Below are 16,816 nucleotides of genomic sequence, written 5' to 3'. Positions count from 1 at the left end.
TCTCATTGTGACACAGTGGGTAAATCTACACAGCAGCCTGGTGTGTGATTTGCAGCTCCCGTAGGTGTACTTCTGGTCTGGACTAGCTGTACTTTAGCTAGGTCTGCAAAGCTTCTGGCTCCAATACACGTTGGTGCAGTCCGCATCACTATTTTTTAGCAAGCTTTTTATGTCACATGTTATGTCACATCCTAACATGAGGACACTGGGTTGTGATGCTGTACCGTGATGTCACGATTTCACTTGTGAAACCATGAACTGTGCCACCAGCCTCATATGTCTTTTCTTTTTCTTCTTATGAAAAGTGTCACATTATAACAACCTTGCGGCCATTCATCTCTAAACTAAGGGCTAGACCCTGCAAGGGCTGAGCACTTGGGTCTGATCCAGTGAAAGTCTTAAGATGCACTTAAAGTTAAGCACACACTGACTGACTGAAGTCAATGAAACTGACTGACTGACTGAAGCCTGACTGAAGTCAATGAAACTATGCAGATGTTTAAAGTTAAGCACCTGCTAAAATGTTCTGCTGAATTCAGCTAGAATGCTTGATAGAGGCTTACATCGATATAGGACACTCAACTCACATTCCCCATATCTGGAGATTCTTAGTGACTATATTTTCCTCTCAAGCTGAGCAGGCAGAAACACGCTACTGACTGCTGCAAGTTCTTCCAGGGTTGTTTTGGTCTGGAAGCATCTCTAAGTTTCCCCGCCCCCCCCCCCCCAATGGTTCATTCAGGGCTAGTCTACACTACCGCTCTACATCGGCCCAGCTGCACCGCTGGAGTGCATCTGGCGAAGACGCACCATGGCAACAGGAGAGCTCTCTGCTGTCGACGACATTACTCCACCTCAACAAGAGGGGGAAGCAATGTCAGCAGGAGAGCGTCTCCCGCTGACCTAGCGCGTGGCATGCACACTGCTTTAAGTTGAGTTACATCACTCAGAGGGGTGCCTTTTTCACATGCCTGAGTGACATCACTTACATCGACTTAAGCGGTAGTGGAGATGAGCCCTCAGCGAAGACCAGAAAAAGTGAATGGACTCTTGGAATTTTCCAGTGGTGCATTATTGTGTTTTCTCATGTTGGCAGCACCCTGACCTGCATTGCAGTGGCTGTTTTGCTTCTTGGCTAGGGCCTGTGCTCATCTTGCTAAAGCTGCCTTGTTGGAACTTCAGTTTGCACCTTTGGGCTGGCTGTAGAAAAAAGTAATATCCCGTCTCGAAATCTATCTGCACTGAAGTGCATCGCTGAGCATTTGTGCACAGTTTGGTCTGTTTGGTCCTTTGCCATCTTTACTCTTGTAAAATCATAGAAACTAGTGACTGATGGAGCCACCTTTCCATATCCTCAGCCAGTGCTGGCTTGTTTCCTACAGTGTGTTCTAAAAAAATGTCTTGGCCAAAGTTGGTAAACTGGACTTATCCGAATATTAAATCTGCTGATCAAGAAACACTGCCACTGAAACATTTAGCTGACTTTGCTCGTGTTAAATATTGGTTTGTTGAAGCTTTTTCCTACATCAGTAGCAAGTAACCTTTCAGAAAGACCTGCTGTCAGCATAAGCAGTCTTCCCCTTTTTTGTAGGAACATAGGAATGCCCATATACCAGACAGAACAATTGTCCATCGACCTAGGTCTCTAGCATCCTATCTCTAGCATCCTTTACTAGATGCTTCAGAGGAAATTGAAAAATTCCTGGTCCAGTACACAGTCGCATTCAGTCCAGTTCTGCAGAAACCCGTTGGATTGTCTCCTTACCAGGCAGTAATCAGTGGTGTTCTGTTCTCACTTGATTCATGTGTATCCTTTTTGCAAAGGTATAATGCAGCAGTGTGCTTTGAAGTACCAGCATGCCATTGGAGCATTGGTGTTGGAGCTTGGTGAAGTGATTAGAGCAGGGAACTTGGAGCTAGGACTTTTGGGTCCTATTCTTAGCTCTGCCACGGAAGTGCAGTGTGTGCGCATGGGCCCATTACTCAGTTTACCTAATGAAACATTGACACTTCAGGGGTAATATACTTGGTGCATCATTGGAGTTATGTTTCTCCATGATATACATGATGCATCAGATAGAGTCAAGGCAGCTGATGAGAGAGGGCAAGGGAAATTTCCGCAATATATATTAAAGGTCGAATAGAGCTGTAATACAATGGCAGGTTCCAGGAAGGCACACAGGCATGCAGGAATCTGCAGGTGCATTACGATGCAGAGTTGTTTCTAACACCTCATACTGTCAGATGGAATCCTGTTAGTTCCCACTTACAGTATTACAGGGGCAAAAAGAACTAGGGTCTGAGACAGTGTGTGGTCCTCTAGGGTAAAAACTCTAGGAACAACCCTACAGAAAGCTTAAGAGATTTATGTTTGGTTGTTGACACAAAAGACAGACTCCAGGAAGGGTAGGAGGTAAGTTTGGACCAGATCTGGGGTGTGCCTGTCCCGTTTGCAGCAGAGTGGGGACTTCACTTGTTTCTTTGAGTTCTACAGGCAATTTCCTTTTGCTACCTTGCTGACACATACCTTCCCTTTCTCTAAATGTGGACAGAAAACAGCAGCTCTTTTCTTTTTGAAAAACAAAATATTTTCTAACTTGGAATTTACAGTTTAATATGATTGGAAACCTGTTCCTGTTAACATGCAATTGGTGAGGTCACCTCGGTACAGTGCCATCCTGAAAGATGCATGTCAAAATATTGCCAGCTGGTGTCTGCCAGGAATTCTCTGGCAGAACACTGAATACATGACAAAACCATATGGAATGCAGATGGCGAGACACAGGAAGCTTAGGGCTGGTCTACACTAGGGAGGGAAATCGATCTAAGATACGCAACTTCAGCTATGTGAATAGCGTAGCTGAAGTCGAAGTATCTTAGATCGAGATACCTACCGTCCTCACGGCACAGGATTGACGTCCGCGGCTCCCCCTGTCGACTCCGCTACCGCCGTTCGCATTGGTGGAGTTCCGGAGTCGACAGGAGCTCATTTGGGGATCGATATATCGCGTCTAGATGAGATGCGATATATCGATCCCCGAGAAATCAATTGCTACCCGGTAGTGAAGACGTAGCCTAAGAGAAGGAAACCAGCCTCCTGTACAAGTCTATGTCCTTTCATTAATTTAGGAATAATAGACTACCTGGTTTGGGCTACTGGCTCCTGAGAAACAATAGATATATGACACTATGTATTTTTACTGCCCATTCCAAGTCCTGCTAGCTACTACAGTTAGTGCAACCACTAGCTCACATACCATCTCCAATTTCTTCCCTTCTGAATCATCCATCTGGGCTGGTTGGAGAATTTTCTATCTGAACTTCAGTCTAATGGAAAACTGGATTTTTGACCCAAAAATGAACATTTTACCAGAAAGGATCTGCGTTTCTCGAAAAATTTCAGTTTCTCATTGAAAAACTAAAGTCTTGATAAACAAAAAAAAAATTCAACTTTTTGGCCAAAATTTTATTAGTTTTCAGTTGCCAAAAACTGGGGAGAAAGCAGGGTTTTTTAATGAAGAGTCAGAATTTTCTGCAGGAAACCCCCTTCATTTTCCAGCCAGTTCTCTCATGCAGATCTCAGTGAATTCCCTTCCTGTTTGGAGAAACTGCCAAATATTTTAAGGCAAAAGTTTGGATTTTGTTTGAAAGCACCACAACTAACATGAATAGAAAGATTTTCAGGACACTTACATTTCAAGGAAAACAGGAGAAATTTGCATTGATTTCACACACACATACACACACACACCCACACACACATACACTTTTTAAATATCATCCTACACTTTTAGAAATTCAAACATAACATCATCATTCTAGTGCAAATGAGCCAGAAAGTGAAATTGAACATGTACACACTGAAACTGAGCAGTCTACTTTCACTGAGTCTAAACTGAGTTGAATCCATGCGAATAAAATTCATGAATAATGAAAAGTAAATGCATTTTTGTGTTCCAGTTTTAATCAGAAGAGATTTTTTTAAAATATATTAATTTAATCTTGAAAGTGCCTCTTAAATTTCGGTCTGCATAAATAGTTAGATTATTTAGCCTTTTTTTGCAGTGAAAATTGAGTTTTTCCTGAGATTGAAAAATAGGCTGTCTTCGCAAAAATGTAGCCTATTTGTTTGGCAGCAAAATCAGGCCTCTTAAACTGGCTTAGAAATTCTAACTTTTTCTTTTCCAGATCTGTCTTTAATCACTTTTCTTAAATCTTTCCATGTTTTAAAACTCTTGACTAGAGAGGCTGCAATTTCTTGCCACCAGGGGATCAAATTATGTTTTTGGTGAAGTCACTGCATATCTAGAGTCACTCCACAGACTTCAGTGGAATGATTGTCATGTAAACTGGTGTAAGGACCTGATGCTGTAGAAGCCAGTGGTGGAGCTGGATCAGGCCCTCCTTGAGAGTAGGATTTGACCCTTTGAGTCGTCTTTTCTGAAACAGCACTTCCCACTCAGTGGCCACAGGCCTGCTAGTGATAGTAGGGTCTGAAAAAGTGCTTCTCCTGCCTGGGCACAGTCTGGGTGATCTTGTGAAGCATTAAATATAAAAAAGGGAAATCTGAAGAGAGAGCCCTATCTCTGTCTGGTGCAATGCACAGCAAGAAAAGGACCATTTTAAAAAAGAAATGGACTATCGTAAGTGCAAAGTTACCCCAAAAATATTCCGCAAACAATGGTGAACTTTTCCAATTTGATTAAATGTTGCACATACACACACCTTTCTGCAGAAATTTGCTAACACTTTCTTTTTCATACATTGCTGAGCAATACCCAAATGGAAGGAAGGCATCAGTAGACAGAGGCAACAGCCATGGAAGCTGAAATCCACTGGTCATCCAAAGGACAGGTGTGGCAGTGCAGACTTCCCCCATGCAACCCTGGAGACATCACTCAGTTCTGACTGGGAAAAACTCCAAGCATGGAGTTACATTGGTTTAAAATCAGTGTGAGAACAGAATCAGGTCCTTCATCTCTAGGGATGATTTGCTAGCATAATCTCCAAGGCTCATTTGACCTCTCTGAGACTGCCTATCTATTACAACCAGTTGTAATCAGGCGTGCTGCGGGGGGGGAGTAGGGTAATTTGCCCCAGGCCCTGGGCCCGGAGGAGCCTCCACGAGACTATAGTATTCTCTAGTATTGCAACTTTTTTTAATGGGAGGGGCCTCCAAAATTGCTTTGCCCCAGGCCCCCTGAATCCTCTGGGCAGCCCTGGTTGTAATGGTGGGTTAGTGGGTTCCCGCAAACTGCTCTGAGACCCACCCATGCATTTCACGTGTCTCCTGTGAACACCATCTGGGATCCAGGTTTGAACTAGAGGGAACTAAATCAACTATCTGATTTCTGAGGAAATTAGCACAAAAGCATGTGTGGTTTTTTTGCTTCATCATAATATTCTTTTTAGCCAGATGGCCTCCTGTAGTAACAGCTTCCTTTGAACTCAAACCCATATAGGAGTGTAGTGACAGGTGAATTATACAGAAACATGTGGGAGTCACAGGGAACTTTCTGCCTTTGGACTGTGTCTAAACAACATGATCTAGTCCACAGAGACTGGATTACCCTCACTCCTAGCAGCAGTCCCTTCAGGACAAAGTTTGAGGCATGTTGGCGGAGTCTGTGTGGACAACTAGCCTTCTTTTCATCTATGCAGAATCTGTTCTTTGGACAGACAAAGGATTTCAGTCTCCAGAGCTGTCAAGCTGGCATCTTTTACCATCATTGAGTTAATTTAATAATAATATATATTTTAAGTGACTTAAAACAGCTGAGGAAACCAAAACCACACGTATCTCCTTTGTTACACGCAAACCCCAAAGTCCACATGGAAACTCCATTCTTCTCTAGAAGTTTTTCTACGCTATAAACCCTCAGTCTCCTCCCAACAGCAGCCACACTGAAACGTATTCTTTCACCCATGTTGCTCTGAGCATCTAATAAAGTGGTCTCAGATTTGGACATTTCACTCTTCCAGTTATTGAGAGTGTGTGTTAATCTCCTTTTGATCCTTTTATTTATTTTTGTTAGTTCTGATTTTTGACTATTGTAACTGATTTGTACCATATTTGTCTCTGCTGCACACATCTATTTTGGCTGCTTTCAATCTCAAGTGAGTATCACTTTATAAATATTAAAAAAAATTAATAATTGATACTCTTACCCTTTTGTTTTATTTTTATTTTTTTAATGTCTCCTACTTTTATCTCGAGTCCAATATATCCATTTGTGTAAAGCACTTTTATGGGCCTTCTCATAAAAATACAGCCAATGCTACAGTGTTCTTTAAGATGGGCAATGAACAATTTAAAGCAGTAGAAATTGCAAATATGTCTGGTTCTGGAAAAGCTAAAGGTTATCGAAAGAAACCTTTAACATTGTAAAGTCTGGAGTTAATCAAACCAAAAGTCACATTAGTTCAGTTTTCCCTTCCTTTTCTCTGGTGGTGAAGTATTGTTTTGGTAGCATCAAGGGCTCTGGTTCTAATCCAGCGATCACTTCTCCTTCATTAATTATCTTGTGTCGTTCATTGGGGAAAGGAATGACAGCATCCTGAGGCAGGACATTAGATGTTATGTGTTTGCCACCTTCAGAATTATAGAAATATTGGGCTGGAAGGGACCTCAGGAGGTCATCTGGTCCAGTCCCTTGAGCTGAGGCAGGACTAAGTCAACTTCAAACCATCTCTGACAGGTGTTTGTCTAACCTGTTCTTAAAGACCTCCACTGATGGGGATTCCATGACTCCCTTGGAAGCCTATTCCAGTGCCTAACTCTCCTTATAGTTAAACAGTATTTTCTAATATCTAATCTAAATCTCCTTTGCTGCAGATTAAGCCCATTCACTCTTGGTTCTGCCTGCAGTGGTCATGGAGAACAATTGATCGCTGCCTCTTTATAACAATCTTTAACATATGTGAAGAATTGTTAACTGGATGGGTGGCCCATGGAGACTACAGCTCCCATGATGAATCTATGCCTGCCAAAAGAAACCTCATGACTTTAACAAGTTCATCTGCAGCAGTGAGACAATTAGGTTCAAAACTCATGTAAATATGCATAGGGTTTTTTCCAGTAAATTCATCCTTCTGCAGGGTATTCTTTAAGCAGGCAGTGGGTGTTGCTTACAACAGAAATTCACAGCTCATGTTCAGTTCCTACTTCTGAGTCATTCTGCCTTCTTAGGAAAGTCACTTAACCTCTCTGTCCTTCAGTTTTCATCTATACAATAGCTGGAATAATACTGACATACGAAGGGAGTTGCCGCTTAGTTAAGCACTTTAAAATCTTCCACCAGAAGGTGCCAGAGAAGTGCTCTAAGTACCATCCTTAGTGCTGTGGTTTTGTTTTTCTCCATTTGGGTTTCCAAGTGCGAGAGATCCAAGTCTCTCCATCCATTTTCTCCTTGAAAAGGGCTGGGCGGGGTTAGAGAGGGAAGCCTCCTTCTTGCAGAGAGAATCCAGGATGGCAACAGAAGAGATTCACCCTAGATGAGAGGTGACTTGTTGAGCAAATGCAGCTTCTGGAGGGAGAAGGGTTTCTTTTTTCACAGCTTGTTTCTGAAAAGGTGGGCCCCAGTGGATCTCTCCAAAAGCCACAAAGTTCTTGCAGAAGGAGTGACCCTCTAAGAATGAGGGTAAACCCCTCTCCAGAAGAAAGAGTCATTAGGTTCTCTCCAGCACCCTCTCCCCCAAGAATGGCAATTCTTTCTGATGGACATCTTAACTTTCAAACTATGATCCCCTCTCCCATATCACATCCAGAAAAGTGAGGGCTTTGAAGAAGGGACCCCATCTGCGTCATGCGTTCTCTGAACTGGTGGTAAGCACAACTGTATGTTATAATGGCAAAGAACACAATAAACAACTGAGGGGGCATTCAGGGAGCTGGGAGAGGTCTCCTAATGGATGGTGGAGGGGCTTCCATTAGTATATCTCCCTGGGAGCTACCCAGAAAACCATAAGGGGTTCTTTTATATGACCACTCTTTTCTTTAGGCTGAGAGGCAACGCTTCTGACAGTGACCTAGGCTGCAGCCAAATGTGGTCCATGGACCAAATGTGGTCATTTAAAGTGGAGGGGAAGCCCACTGACACCACAAATCCCAAGATGCATGGGAGCTGAGTCTGAGGTCATGTGACCTAAGATGAAGTGTTGCACCATGGGACCTGTAGTCTCCATGGGCCACCCATCCTCAGATATTGAAGGAAGATGCAATCTGTTCCATTTTCTTACAATGAAGTGCATCTCTGGGGCTCCTGGCAATGAGGCCCTCAGGGGGTCATTTTCTGGTCTAAATGAAAGGCCACACGCCATCTTAATCAGGGAGAAGTCGCTGCTGGAGTTAGAACCAGGGTTTACTTTCTAGCTCCCAAAATCTGTGTTCTGCCCTTCGTGCTAGGTTTCACTCCTGGGTCCCGTCCCCCTCCCTTTCCAACAGGTCTGTAATAATGTGCTTAGCCTAGTCTTCATTACGTTCTTTCCCTTCCATGTAGACAGAGCTGTCTAAACGACCCACAGCTGTGTGTGACACTAGGTAACCCTTGCTGAGAATGGAACACAGAGTTTTTTGCTCTCTCCTGGGAATGAAAGGGCAGTTACTGGTTCAAGCCAGCAGGGTCCTCTAGGCTTAAACAGGATTTCCATGCTGGATTGAATTTGACTGTTTTATATATATATATAAAACCTTAATAACTAACTCATTTTCTGCAGTGAATACAACATTGTTCAATGCTTCAGCTCCGCTGGCACCAAACAACACTAACATTTCTGTGGTAAGTACTTTTGTTTTATGTATATTCAAGTAGGGAGTAGCTGAGCCCTCTGGATCCTTTCTTAGCCCAGAAAGAAAGTAAGTGGGACAACTGGAGATCCGCCAGCTAAATCAGTCACTCACTCTTCTTCCAGGGATGCTATCAGAGCCTCCAGCAACCTCTTTAGAAATCAACTTCTTAGTTATATGACTTGCCAACCGAATGAATTAAATCACAGCATGGAATTAACGTGCAGCTTTGGGGAAGGAGCAGAATGGGAACTATGTCTCTCTTCGTTCCCGTTGCACTGGCCTTCACGTGCCCAACCAGGATATTATAAACCACCAAAGAACAGACTGAGCCAAAGAATCCACAGCAGTGCCACGCTGGGCTAGTTAATCTCCGCTGTGTGGCTGTGTATGCAGTGCATACACAATCAGTCAAGCACTTCTAAAGCATGTACCTCACCATTGAACGTGAGGCCTCTCTATGCACAAACTTGCACTGGTTATTTAAACCAGAGCAAACCTCTGCATGGACACGCTTATTTCCATTTATGAGCAGGTGATTTCAGTTGAATTTAAAACATAGCTGAATTTATTCATAGCTGACTTGTTTGAAATTGAAATGAGCCTGGTTTAAACTGAAGAAAGACCCTCCACAGTGGTTTAACTCAATTAAAAGTCACATTTTAAGTTAAACCAGTGAAACTCTGTGTGCTGTGGCTTAAGGAGCTCCCAGCCACCTGGGACATGCAGCAGAGCAAGGGTTTGTCTACACACAGTTATTCAGGAGTAGCTAGTAGACTTTAAATTCACACCCTACTTTAGTCCAAGTTAACTTTCAAGGGTAGACAGGCCCTTAGAAAAGTTGCACCAATTTATAAACCAGTTTAGGGCTTGTCTACACTCACAAGTTAGAGAATCCAAGACCATGGGACAGATTGTTACTGTTATATTGGTGTGTATTTGATACTAGCCAAGGTACAAACAATGACCAAGACTTTCAGAAGTTGTGAGTGATTCTGGGTGCCCCACCTTGCGGGTGCCCAACTTGAGATACCTTAAAGGGGTCTGACTTTCACAGGCAGGTGCTGAGCATTTTCCAAAAATCAGGCCTTTTTTAGCAGTCTCAAGTTGGGGATCCAAATATCACTAGGCACTTTCTGAAAAATCTTTTCATACCTGGGCACCAGACAAGCTCTGGATGCCTCATTATTAGGAGACATGGGTCTTATCTGGTTTAGCGCTGCTGGTGTTTAATGTCACGACAGTAGTCACCCTTAACAACTTGCCAATTTTGCTGTTGGATGAAGGGATATCATTACTTGTATTTACTGTTATCCTTATACTTACTGTAGGAAATACGCTGAATACTACAAATTCTGAAATAAAGTTGATTCTGAGCCAAGTTCTTACGGATGATGGTGATGTGTTGCACTGTATATTTGATGGAGCACTTTAACTTTCCCCAGAATTATAATGGTGCTCCTAAGCAGTGCCATATGACTAATTGTATTTGCATGCACACTAGAATTGCTCAATATATTAATAATATTTTGGTTTATTCTCTTCAACACTTTGATTCCAAGTACAATGCTATTAATGTAACAGCTCTGGACTGGACCCAACTGAGTAAGAAGGAATGTCTAAAGTATGGTGGAAGCCTAGTAGGGAAATCCTGTAAATTTGTTCCTGACTTAGCCCTCATGTCCTTCATCCTCTTCTTTGGGACCTATTCCATGACTGTAACTCTGAAGAAATTCAAGTTCAGTCGCTACTTTCCTACAAAGGTAAGAAAAAAATACAAAGACCGTGAAACCCATCTATATTTCAGTTTCCACCATAAGTTGTAAGCTGGTCCCTTTCAGAGAGACACTGGAACTTGAAATACAGATTGTGGCCTCCAATCCTGCATTTGGATCTGCATGGACAGACTCTCTTATGCCTGTGTATTGTCCCATCAAAGTCAGAGGGCTTCTCTATAGGCACAAAGGTTGATTTGGGTAGATCTAATTGCAGGATCAGGGTTTTATTTAACAAATGTGCAGGTCAGAGTGGGGATGTGGGGAGAATATGAAAAAGAAGAAATAGAAGCATGCAAGATTTCTAGTTTGGGTGTTTGGGGTTTTTATTATTATGAATATCTCTTTAGCTCGCCCCAAGATTTTTAATTAGACACCTGTTCAAAAGAGATGTGCACTAGAGTACAGAAGATTAGTTTTATTTTATAGAAATCCATGCAAACATTTTCATATTAGCTTTTATCTTTCCCTTCCACACACTTTATTTTACAGCAGCAAAATTCTGAGCGTAACCTATCCAGCAGGTGTCCTTTAAATTATTAAACATGAAAGGATTTTAAATATCCCGTATGCTGCTTGCTATGGATGTTCTCTGTTGATTTTTTTGCATTTCACCTACTTTGGACAATGAAAATCTATGTTTTGCTTTTATTTATGGTCCATTTCTCTTACAGATGTAGCAATGTTTGGGGCTGCAAACACTGCATACTGCTTTCACTGGGATGCCTTTTCTGAGTTGTTCTTTTATTAGTCTTAGCTTTTATAATGGCAAGTTTTTAACAACATTTAAAAATCACGGTAAATTTAAGATGCCCATATATGTTTCACTTCCCATTTCTGTGAAGTCTGCATCTCTCTAAAAGATTCTTGAACTTTTTCTATGCATACGATTCAATTAAAAGTAACAGAATCCAAGCCACTGCTGGCTGATATTTCTGCCAGTTATGAGGAATAGAGGCTGATTCATGTTTCTGGGTTTATTTTTTCTATATCAGATAAATGAACTTTCTTCAAACTTTGCATTAACTTGCTAAAAATCTACAAGCTGCTGCCATTTAAAAACCCTCTTCCAGATTTCAGTTGAGGATTTGATGTTTTAATAAAGCAATATGCCAATATTGCCAACCTGAAATCATAAGCTTTTTTTTTTAACTGTTTTATTTTAATTTGCCTTCTGATTTGTGAGCTTTTAAGCTGCTCTTGGGTCACATTTCCAAGCTTTTCTCCACAACCAGAAGGACTAGGAACATTTAAATGAAAGCTGAGAGTCTCACATATTTACATGACTCCAGGAGCTTGGGATTTAATAATAAAATCACGAGAACTGGTAATGCTGATGTGGATGCTCTGACTTACACCAGTGCAAATCAAAAGTAACTCCTTTGACATCAACAGAGTTATACCTGTATGAGAAGGAGATCAGGCCTGTGTGTCTCTTAATGTCCCAGTGGTATACTGCATGCTTGTAGATCTGTAAGCCACTCTGTTTAACCAGCCTTTCCCTCCCAACCCCATCTGCCTCCAGGTCAGGGCCTTTATTGCTGATTTTTCCATTGTCTTCTCCATTCTGCTGTTCTGTGGAATAGATGCCTGGTTTGGCCTGGACACTCCAAAGCTGCATGTTCCCAGTATAATTAAGGTTTGAATGTAGCGGTTTTGAGGTTCTTTCCTCTCCTGATTTCTGTCCCTTCCAATTCCTTTCCAGCTAACCCTTGAGACTGTCCTTCCAACAGCTACATTAGGAATGGGATGAAAGGGATTCAGTTTCCAAGACAATTTATTGGCTGATCTGATTTTTCAATGGTGACATTAGCAGCAAAAACATTTCTTGAGCACCTCATCTCCCCCAGCCATCAAATTTATGGACATTGAACATCCAGCCTCAGTGATACATGTGCAAACATCACATAGAAAGAAGTTTATCCTTGGCACACAAAATACATTGATTAGAGCAGGTGATGGGAAGGTTGGGTAAGTGGTTAGGGAGCCCGGATAGGACTAGACCTATGGTCAATTCCCTTCTCTGCCACAGACTTCTTATATGACCCTGGGCAAGTCACTTAGCCTCTCTGTGCCTCAGTTTCCCCTCTGTAATATGGGGATAATAGCATCCCCATTAAAGAATGGGAGGTGTTCACAAGGTAACAGAGTCCATATGAGTACCTTAGGTAGATATTCATGATTCATTAGGGAATGGCTCCGACTCCTGCTGAGGCAAGATGATATTGATATCAGTAAATATCCATTCCATTTCTCTGTTGAATGAATTGGCTAACACTATGTCTCACATGAATTATTTTCATCTCTGATTAATGCTCAAACTCCGCCACTTTTCTGCCTTTTCTTTGTGTTGATTTGTGTTCTCTCCCTCTCTCTGTAGCTACGTAAACTTATTAGTGACTTCTCTATCTTCATGTCCATACTAATGTTTGTTGGTCTCGATGTATTGTTTGGACTGAATACTCCTAAACTGCAAGTGCCTACTGATTTTAAGGTAAAAGAACTAGCGTCCCTTTCAAAGTATTCAGCGCTCTCTGACAATATGCATATTGCTACAAATCTGTGGCTGTGTTAGAATGTCAGTTATTTATTGTTACTGTTAATTATTTTATGATAATAGGGCCTGGAGGGGTGGTGGTGGAAGGAACCCCTGATGGATGTAGCTATGTTGACCTCACTCCTAAATGTAGACCAAGCCTACGCATAAAGCTGTGTCTATGCTGCAGGGGTGTGAAGGGGTAATGCTAGCAAAAGCCCCTAGTGTAGACACAGCTAAGCTGCGTTTTTACCAGTCTAGCTTGTTTCCCTTGTGTGGGATGGTTTAACAATGCCAGTCCAGAGCGCAGCTTTGCTGACATAAGCAGTGTCCATGCCAGGAGCGCTTTGCCCATATAGCATACCAGTACTCTTGTACCAGGAAAGTGCTCCTACTGTAGACGTGGTCTGTGACTCAAGGCATGTCTACACTACACAGGCTAGAGTCCCCTTGTGGAGATGCAGCGTATACTAGCAAAAGGACTCTTGCTGTTATAAGCTATAACTACACGTTTTGTCGGCATAGCAGTGTCTGTTAGAGGTGTGTTTTTTCACACCCCTAACCAACATAGCTATGCTGGTAAAACTTTGTAGTATAGATCGGGCCATACAGTAAATAGATAGGAGGAGCATGAGATGGAATGAGACAATGTTTGTCACTATGCTCTATACTAGGGTCATTCAGAAAACCATGCTGGAAGGGAGGCAGAACGCCTGCAGCACTTCTAGCTGCCAAAGCCCAGGTCCCTAGCACTTGAGCAAAAGGAGGATCCCTTGTATGTTAGTGGCACAGTGCCTGTGACTATGACCCACATTTGAACAATTCTAATTCCATGCAGTAGGGGGAGGTGATGTGTGTGCCTGCTAGCCAGTTCCCCACACTGTGATTATGGGTTGAAATGGTTATCCAGTGGCTCAAGAGGGTGGTGGTCAGTTCCCAATGTGAATTAGGTACCGATTGTCCTGGAACAAGATTACATTACACTCCCAACAGACTCAGGTTTTCGTACTCTTCCAAGATTTCATACAAATTTGCCCAAATGCAATGGCATTTTCCTGAAATTTAATTTTTACGACCTGGAGTCAGAAAGCAGCATGCAATAACTCTTGCCTTGCTCTGTTTTCAGCCCACTCGCTTAGATCGAGGATGGTTTGTGTTCCCATTCGGTAAGAATCCATGGTGGATCTACTTGGCCAGCGCCCTGCCAGCTCTGCTGGTTACCATCTTGATCTTCATGGACCAGCAAATCACAGCTGTCATAGTCAATAGGAAGGAGCATAAACTGAGGGTATGGCTTTTAACAGTATCTGGAACTGGTGTAAACCTATTCAACGAACCACAGAGCAGACCAGAAACTAGGCCATCTTCTACCCTTGATTACACGTGTGCTTCAACAGAAGTAACATGGCCCGTGTAAGGGTAAAATTTGGTGCTCTATGGATTGGAATCAGTGCTTACCTATCCATTTGTTCATTTGAGGTGAGCTTCTCCCCTGGACAGAAGGCCAGAACTGTGCTACTCAAAACTAGGGTCTAGGTGGGATTCAAGAAGTTCATGAATCCTGGGCTGCTCCTTTTATTCAACAACATCCTTATTTAGTCTCTGAGGTTCTTTAGACAGGGATGTTCAAAGGCACGGAAGGGAGTTTGGTCTCCCACTTCCACTGAAAGTGAAAGTGCCTTTCATTCAAGGCAGAGTAGCTGTAATTATTTAAGTGTGCTGTGTCCTGGTGCGTTTTAAAGTGTGTTCTCTGAAGAAATGAATCTTAAATCTTGGAGCAATGTGGAGAGGCGACTGAGATTTTGGATGTGAGCTCTGCATTGTGCAGATTATCAAAGGGTGAATTAGCAAGGTCCTACTACAACAGAATGCCAGCATGTCACCCCCCCCATATGGCCACTAAAACTATGGCTGTTTTGTTAACCTTTTGGATCTTAATACAGGGATTAGCTGCAAAAACTGAGCTCTTTAATTATCAAGATAATAAGGTATGGGAGGGATATAAGCCAAACTCTAACAGGAGGTCAGGGGCGCAACTGCAAATGATTCGATAATTGTCCACGCGGGGATATCTTACACTTTCCTCTGCAGCAGCAGATGCTGCCCACTGTCAGAGATAGGATGCTGGGCAAGGTGGAACGCTGGTCTGATCCAGTCTGGCAGTTAGGGAATCAGCTCTTTGGGGCAGGAACTGTCTTATTGTTCTGCACAGCAGGGTCCATGACTGGGGTTCCTAGGAGCTGCGGGAATACAAATAAATAATAATCCCTATGTTCTCCTCAAACTGGTTCTGTTTTCAGGTGCAAACCCTTTACACTTCATTGGGGTTTTCTGTTGAAATTAGATCACTTCTGGAATTCAAGGGAGAGAAGCTCAGTCTCTGAGGTTCTTTAGACAGGGATGTTCAAAGGCACTGAAGGGAGTTTGGCCTCCCATCCACTGAAATTCAATGGGAGCTGCGTGCCGAGCTCCTTTGCTCTGCTCTTGAAAATCCCCACTGGGAGCAGTGTTAAACATTTCACATTCTGGAGCAGAGAGGATGGGGCCAGCCCCCCATTGCCTAACCAGAAACCTGCTCTGTTGCAGAAAGCGGCAGGTTATCACCTGGACTTGTTCTGGGTGGGGGTCCTGATGGCTGTGTGCTCATTCATGGGGCTGCCTTGGTATGTAGCTGCCACGGTCATTTCCATAGCTCACATCGACAGCTTAAAGATGGAGACGGAGACCAGCGCGCCAGGGGAGCAGCCGCAGTTCCTGGGAGTGAGGTGAGGACTCTTACAAGGCCATGCCACTATCCGTTCACTTCCAAGTCTAGCGTGCAGCTACTTTAATTTGGAGAGCGGAGGCCGAGGGCACTGCATAGCAGCATGCGGGTCAGGGAGGTTGGAATCCTGGCATGTATCTAGCTACAGAAATGGGAGCCACATTTCCAGCACCTCCAATAGTTGATACGCGATATTCCACAGAAGAGCTGTACTTTGCACCATCTCATTGCAGGGCAATAAATTTTGGGTGCCTGTAAAGTGATTGCATTAAGTGCCTCTGGGTGCAATGGGCAGGGTGCAGCATGCAAACCTTTTTCCTTCCCACCTGCCCCAAACCTCTTTGCAGTAAGGGCAGACCTAAGTAACAGACCAGATTCTCCCCTGCCCTTTGCGTCTTTTGTAGTCACTGACTCCCATGCATAGTGACTGTAAAACCCACCCAGAGCAGAGCTCTCCGCACTGGTACTAGTGTGTGGCAAAATATGAAGAATTGGGTCCACTGGCTGGGCTGTGTTGACAGTGTGTGTGGAGGAAAATGATAGGAACTTGTAATGTTCAGCCAAATTAAAATGGAAACTCCCTGATTCCCAAGCTCTCTCTATGCCATCCAGCTCCTGCTCTGGACCACATGGACCATGAGCAGGAAACATCACAATAGCATTTCAGCTTGGGTCCAAAAGCATCTGGTCTCTCTCTGTAGCTTAAGATGTGGCAGCATTACTGCCAACAGCCCCTGTTTCGCTGGGAGTAGATGTGTGACGATGGAACACAGCAGAGGGAAGGGCCCAGAATATACTGTGTGCCAGAGTGCACAAGGGTTAAGTTCAGGATGAGCCAAAGACCCTGCCATAGATGTGGAGCCTTGCAGCTCTAGCAGCAAAATCAGGAGAGGCTCAGGATTGGCTGAATTTTGGCACATTTACCAAAGGACGCAAGTCCCTTCTTCAAAAGGAGG

General features: G+C 43.2%; 1 protein-coding gene across 1 annotated transcript in view; it reads left to right on the top strand.

Moving 5' to 3' along the window:
• The window catches only part of SLC4A5 (solute carrier family 4 member 5), a 166,107-nt gene that overhangs the window by 129,619 nt on the left and 19,672 nt on the right, over positions 1-16,816 (top strand). Inside the window, exons 17-21 of the mRNA XM_030551928.1 lie at positions 8,716-8,777; positions 10,348-10,548; positions 12,086-12,199; positions 14,223-14,384; positions 15,683-15,861. Coding sequence (XP_030407788.1) covers positions 8,716-8,777; positions 10,348-10,548; positions 12,086-12,199; positions 14,223-14,384; positions 15,683-15,861 — 718 coding nt within the window. The remainder of the gene's footprint in view (positions 1-8,715; positions 8,778-10,347; positions 10,549-12,085; positions 12,200-14,222; positions 14,385-15,682; positions 15,862-16,816) is intronic.

This window comes from Gopherus evgoodei, chromosome 2, assembly GCF_007399415.2.
Source record: "Gopherus evgoodei ecotype Sinaloan lineage chromosome 2, rGopEvg1_v1.p, whole genome shotgun sequence".
NCBI lineage: Eukaryota > Metazoa > Chordata > Testudines > Testudinidae > Gopherus > Gopherus evgoodei.
The sequence above is the reverse complement of the archived record's forward strand: the minus strand, read 5'-3'. Positions and strand labels throughout refer to the sequence as shown.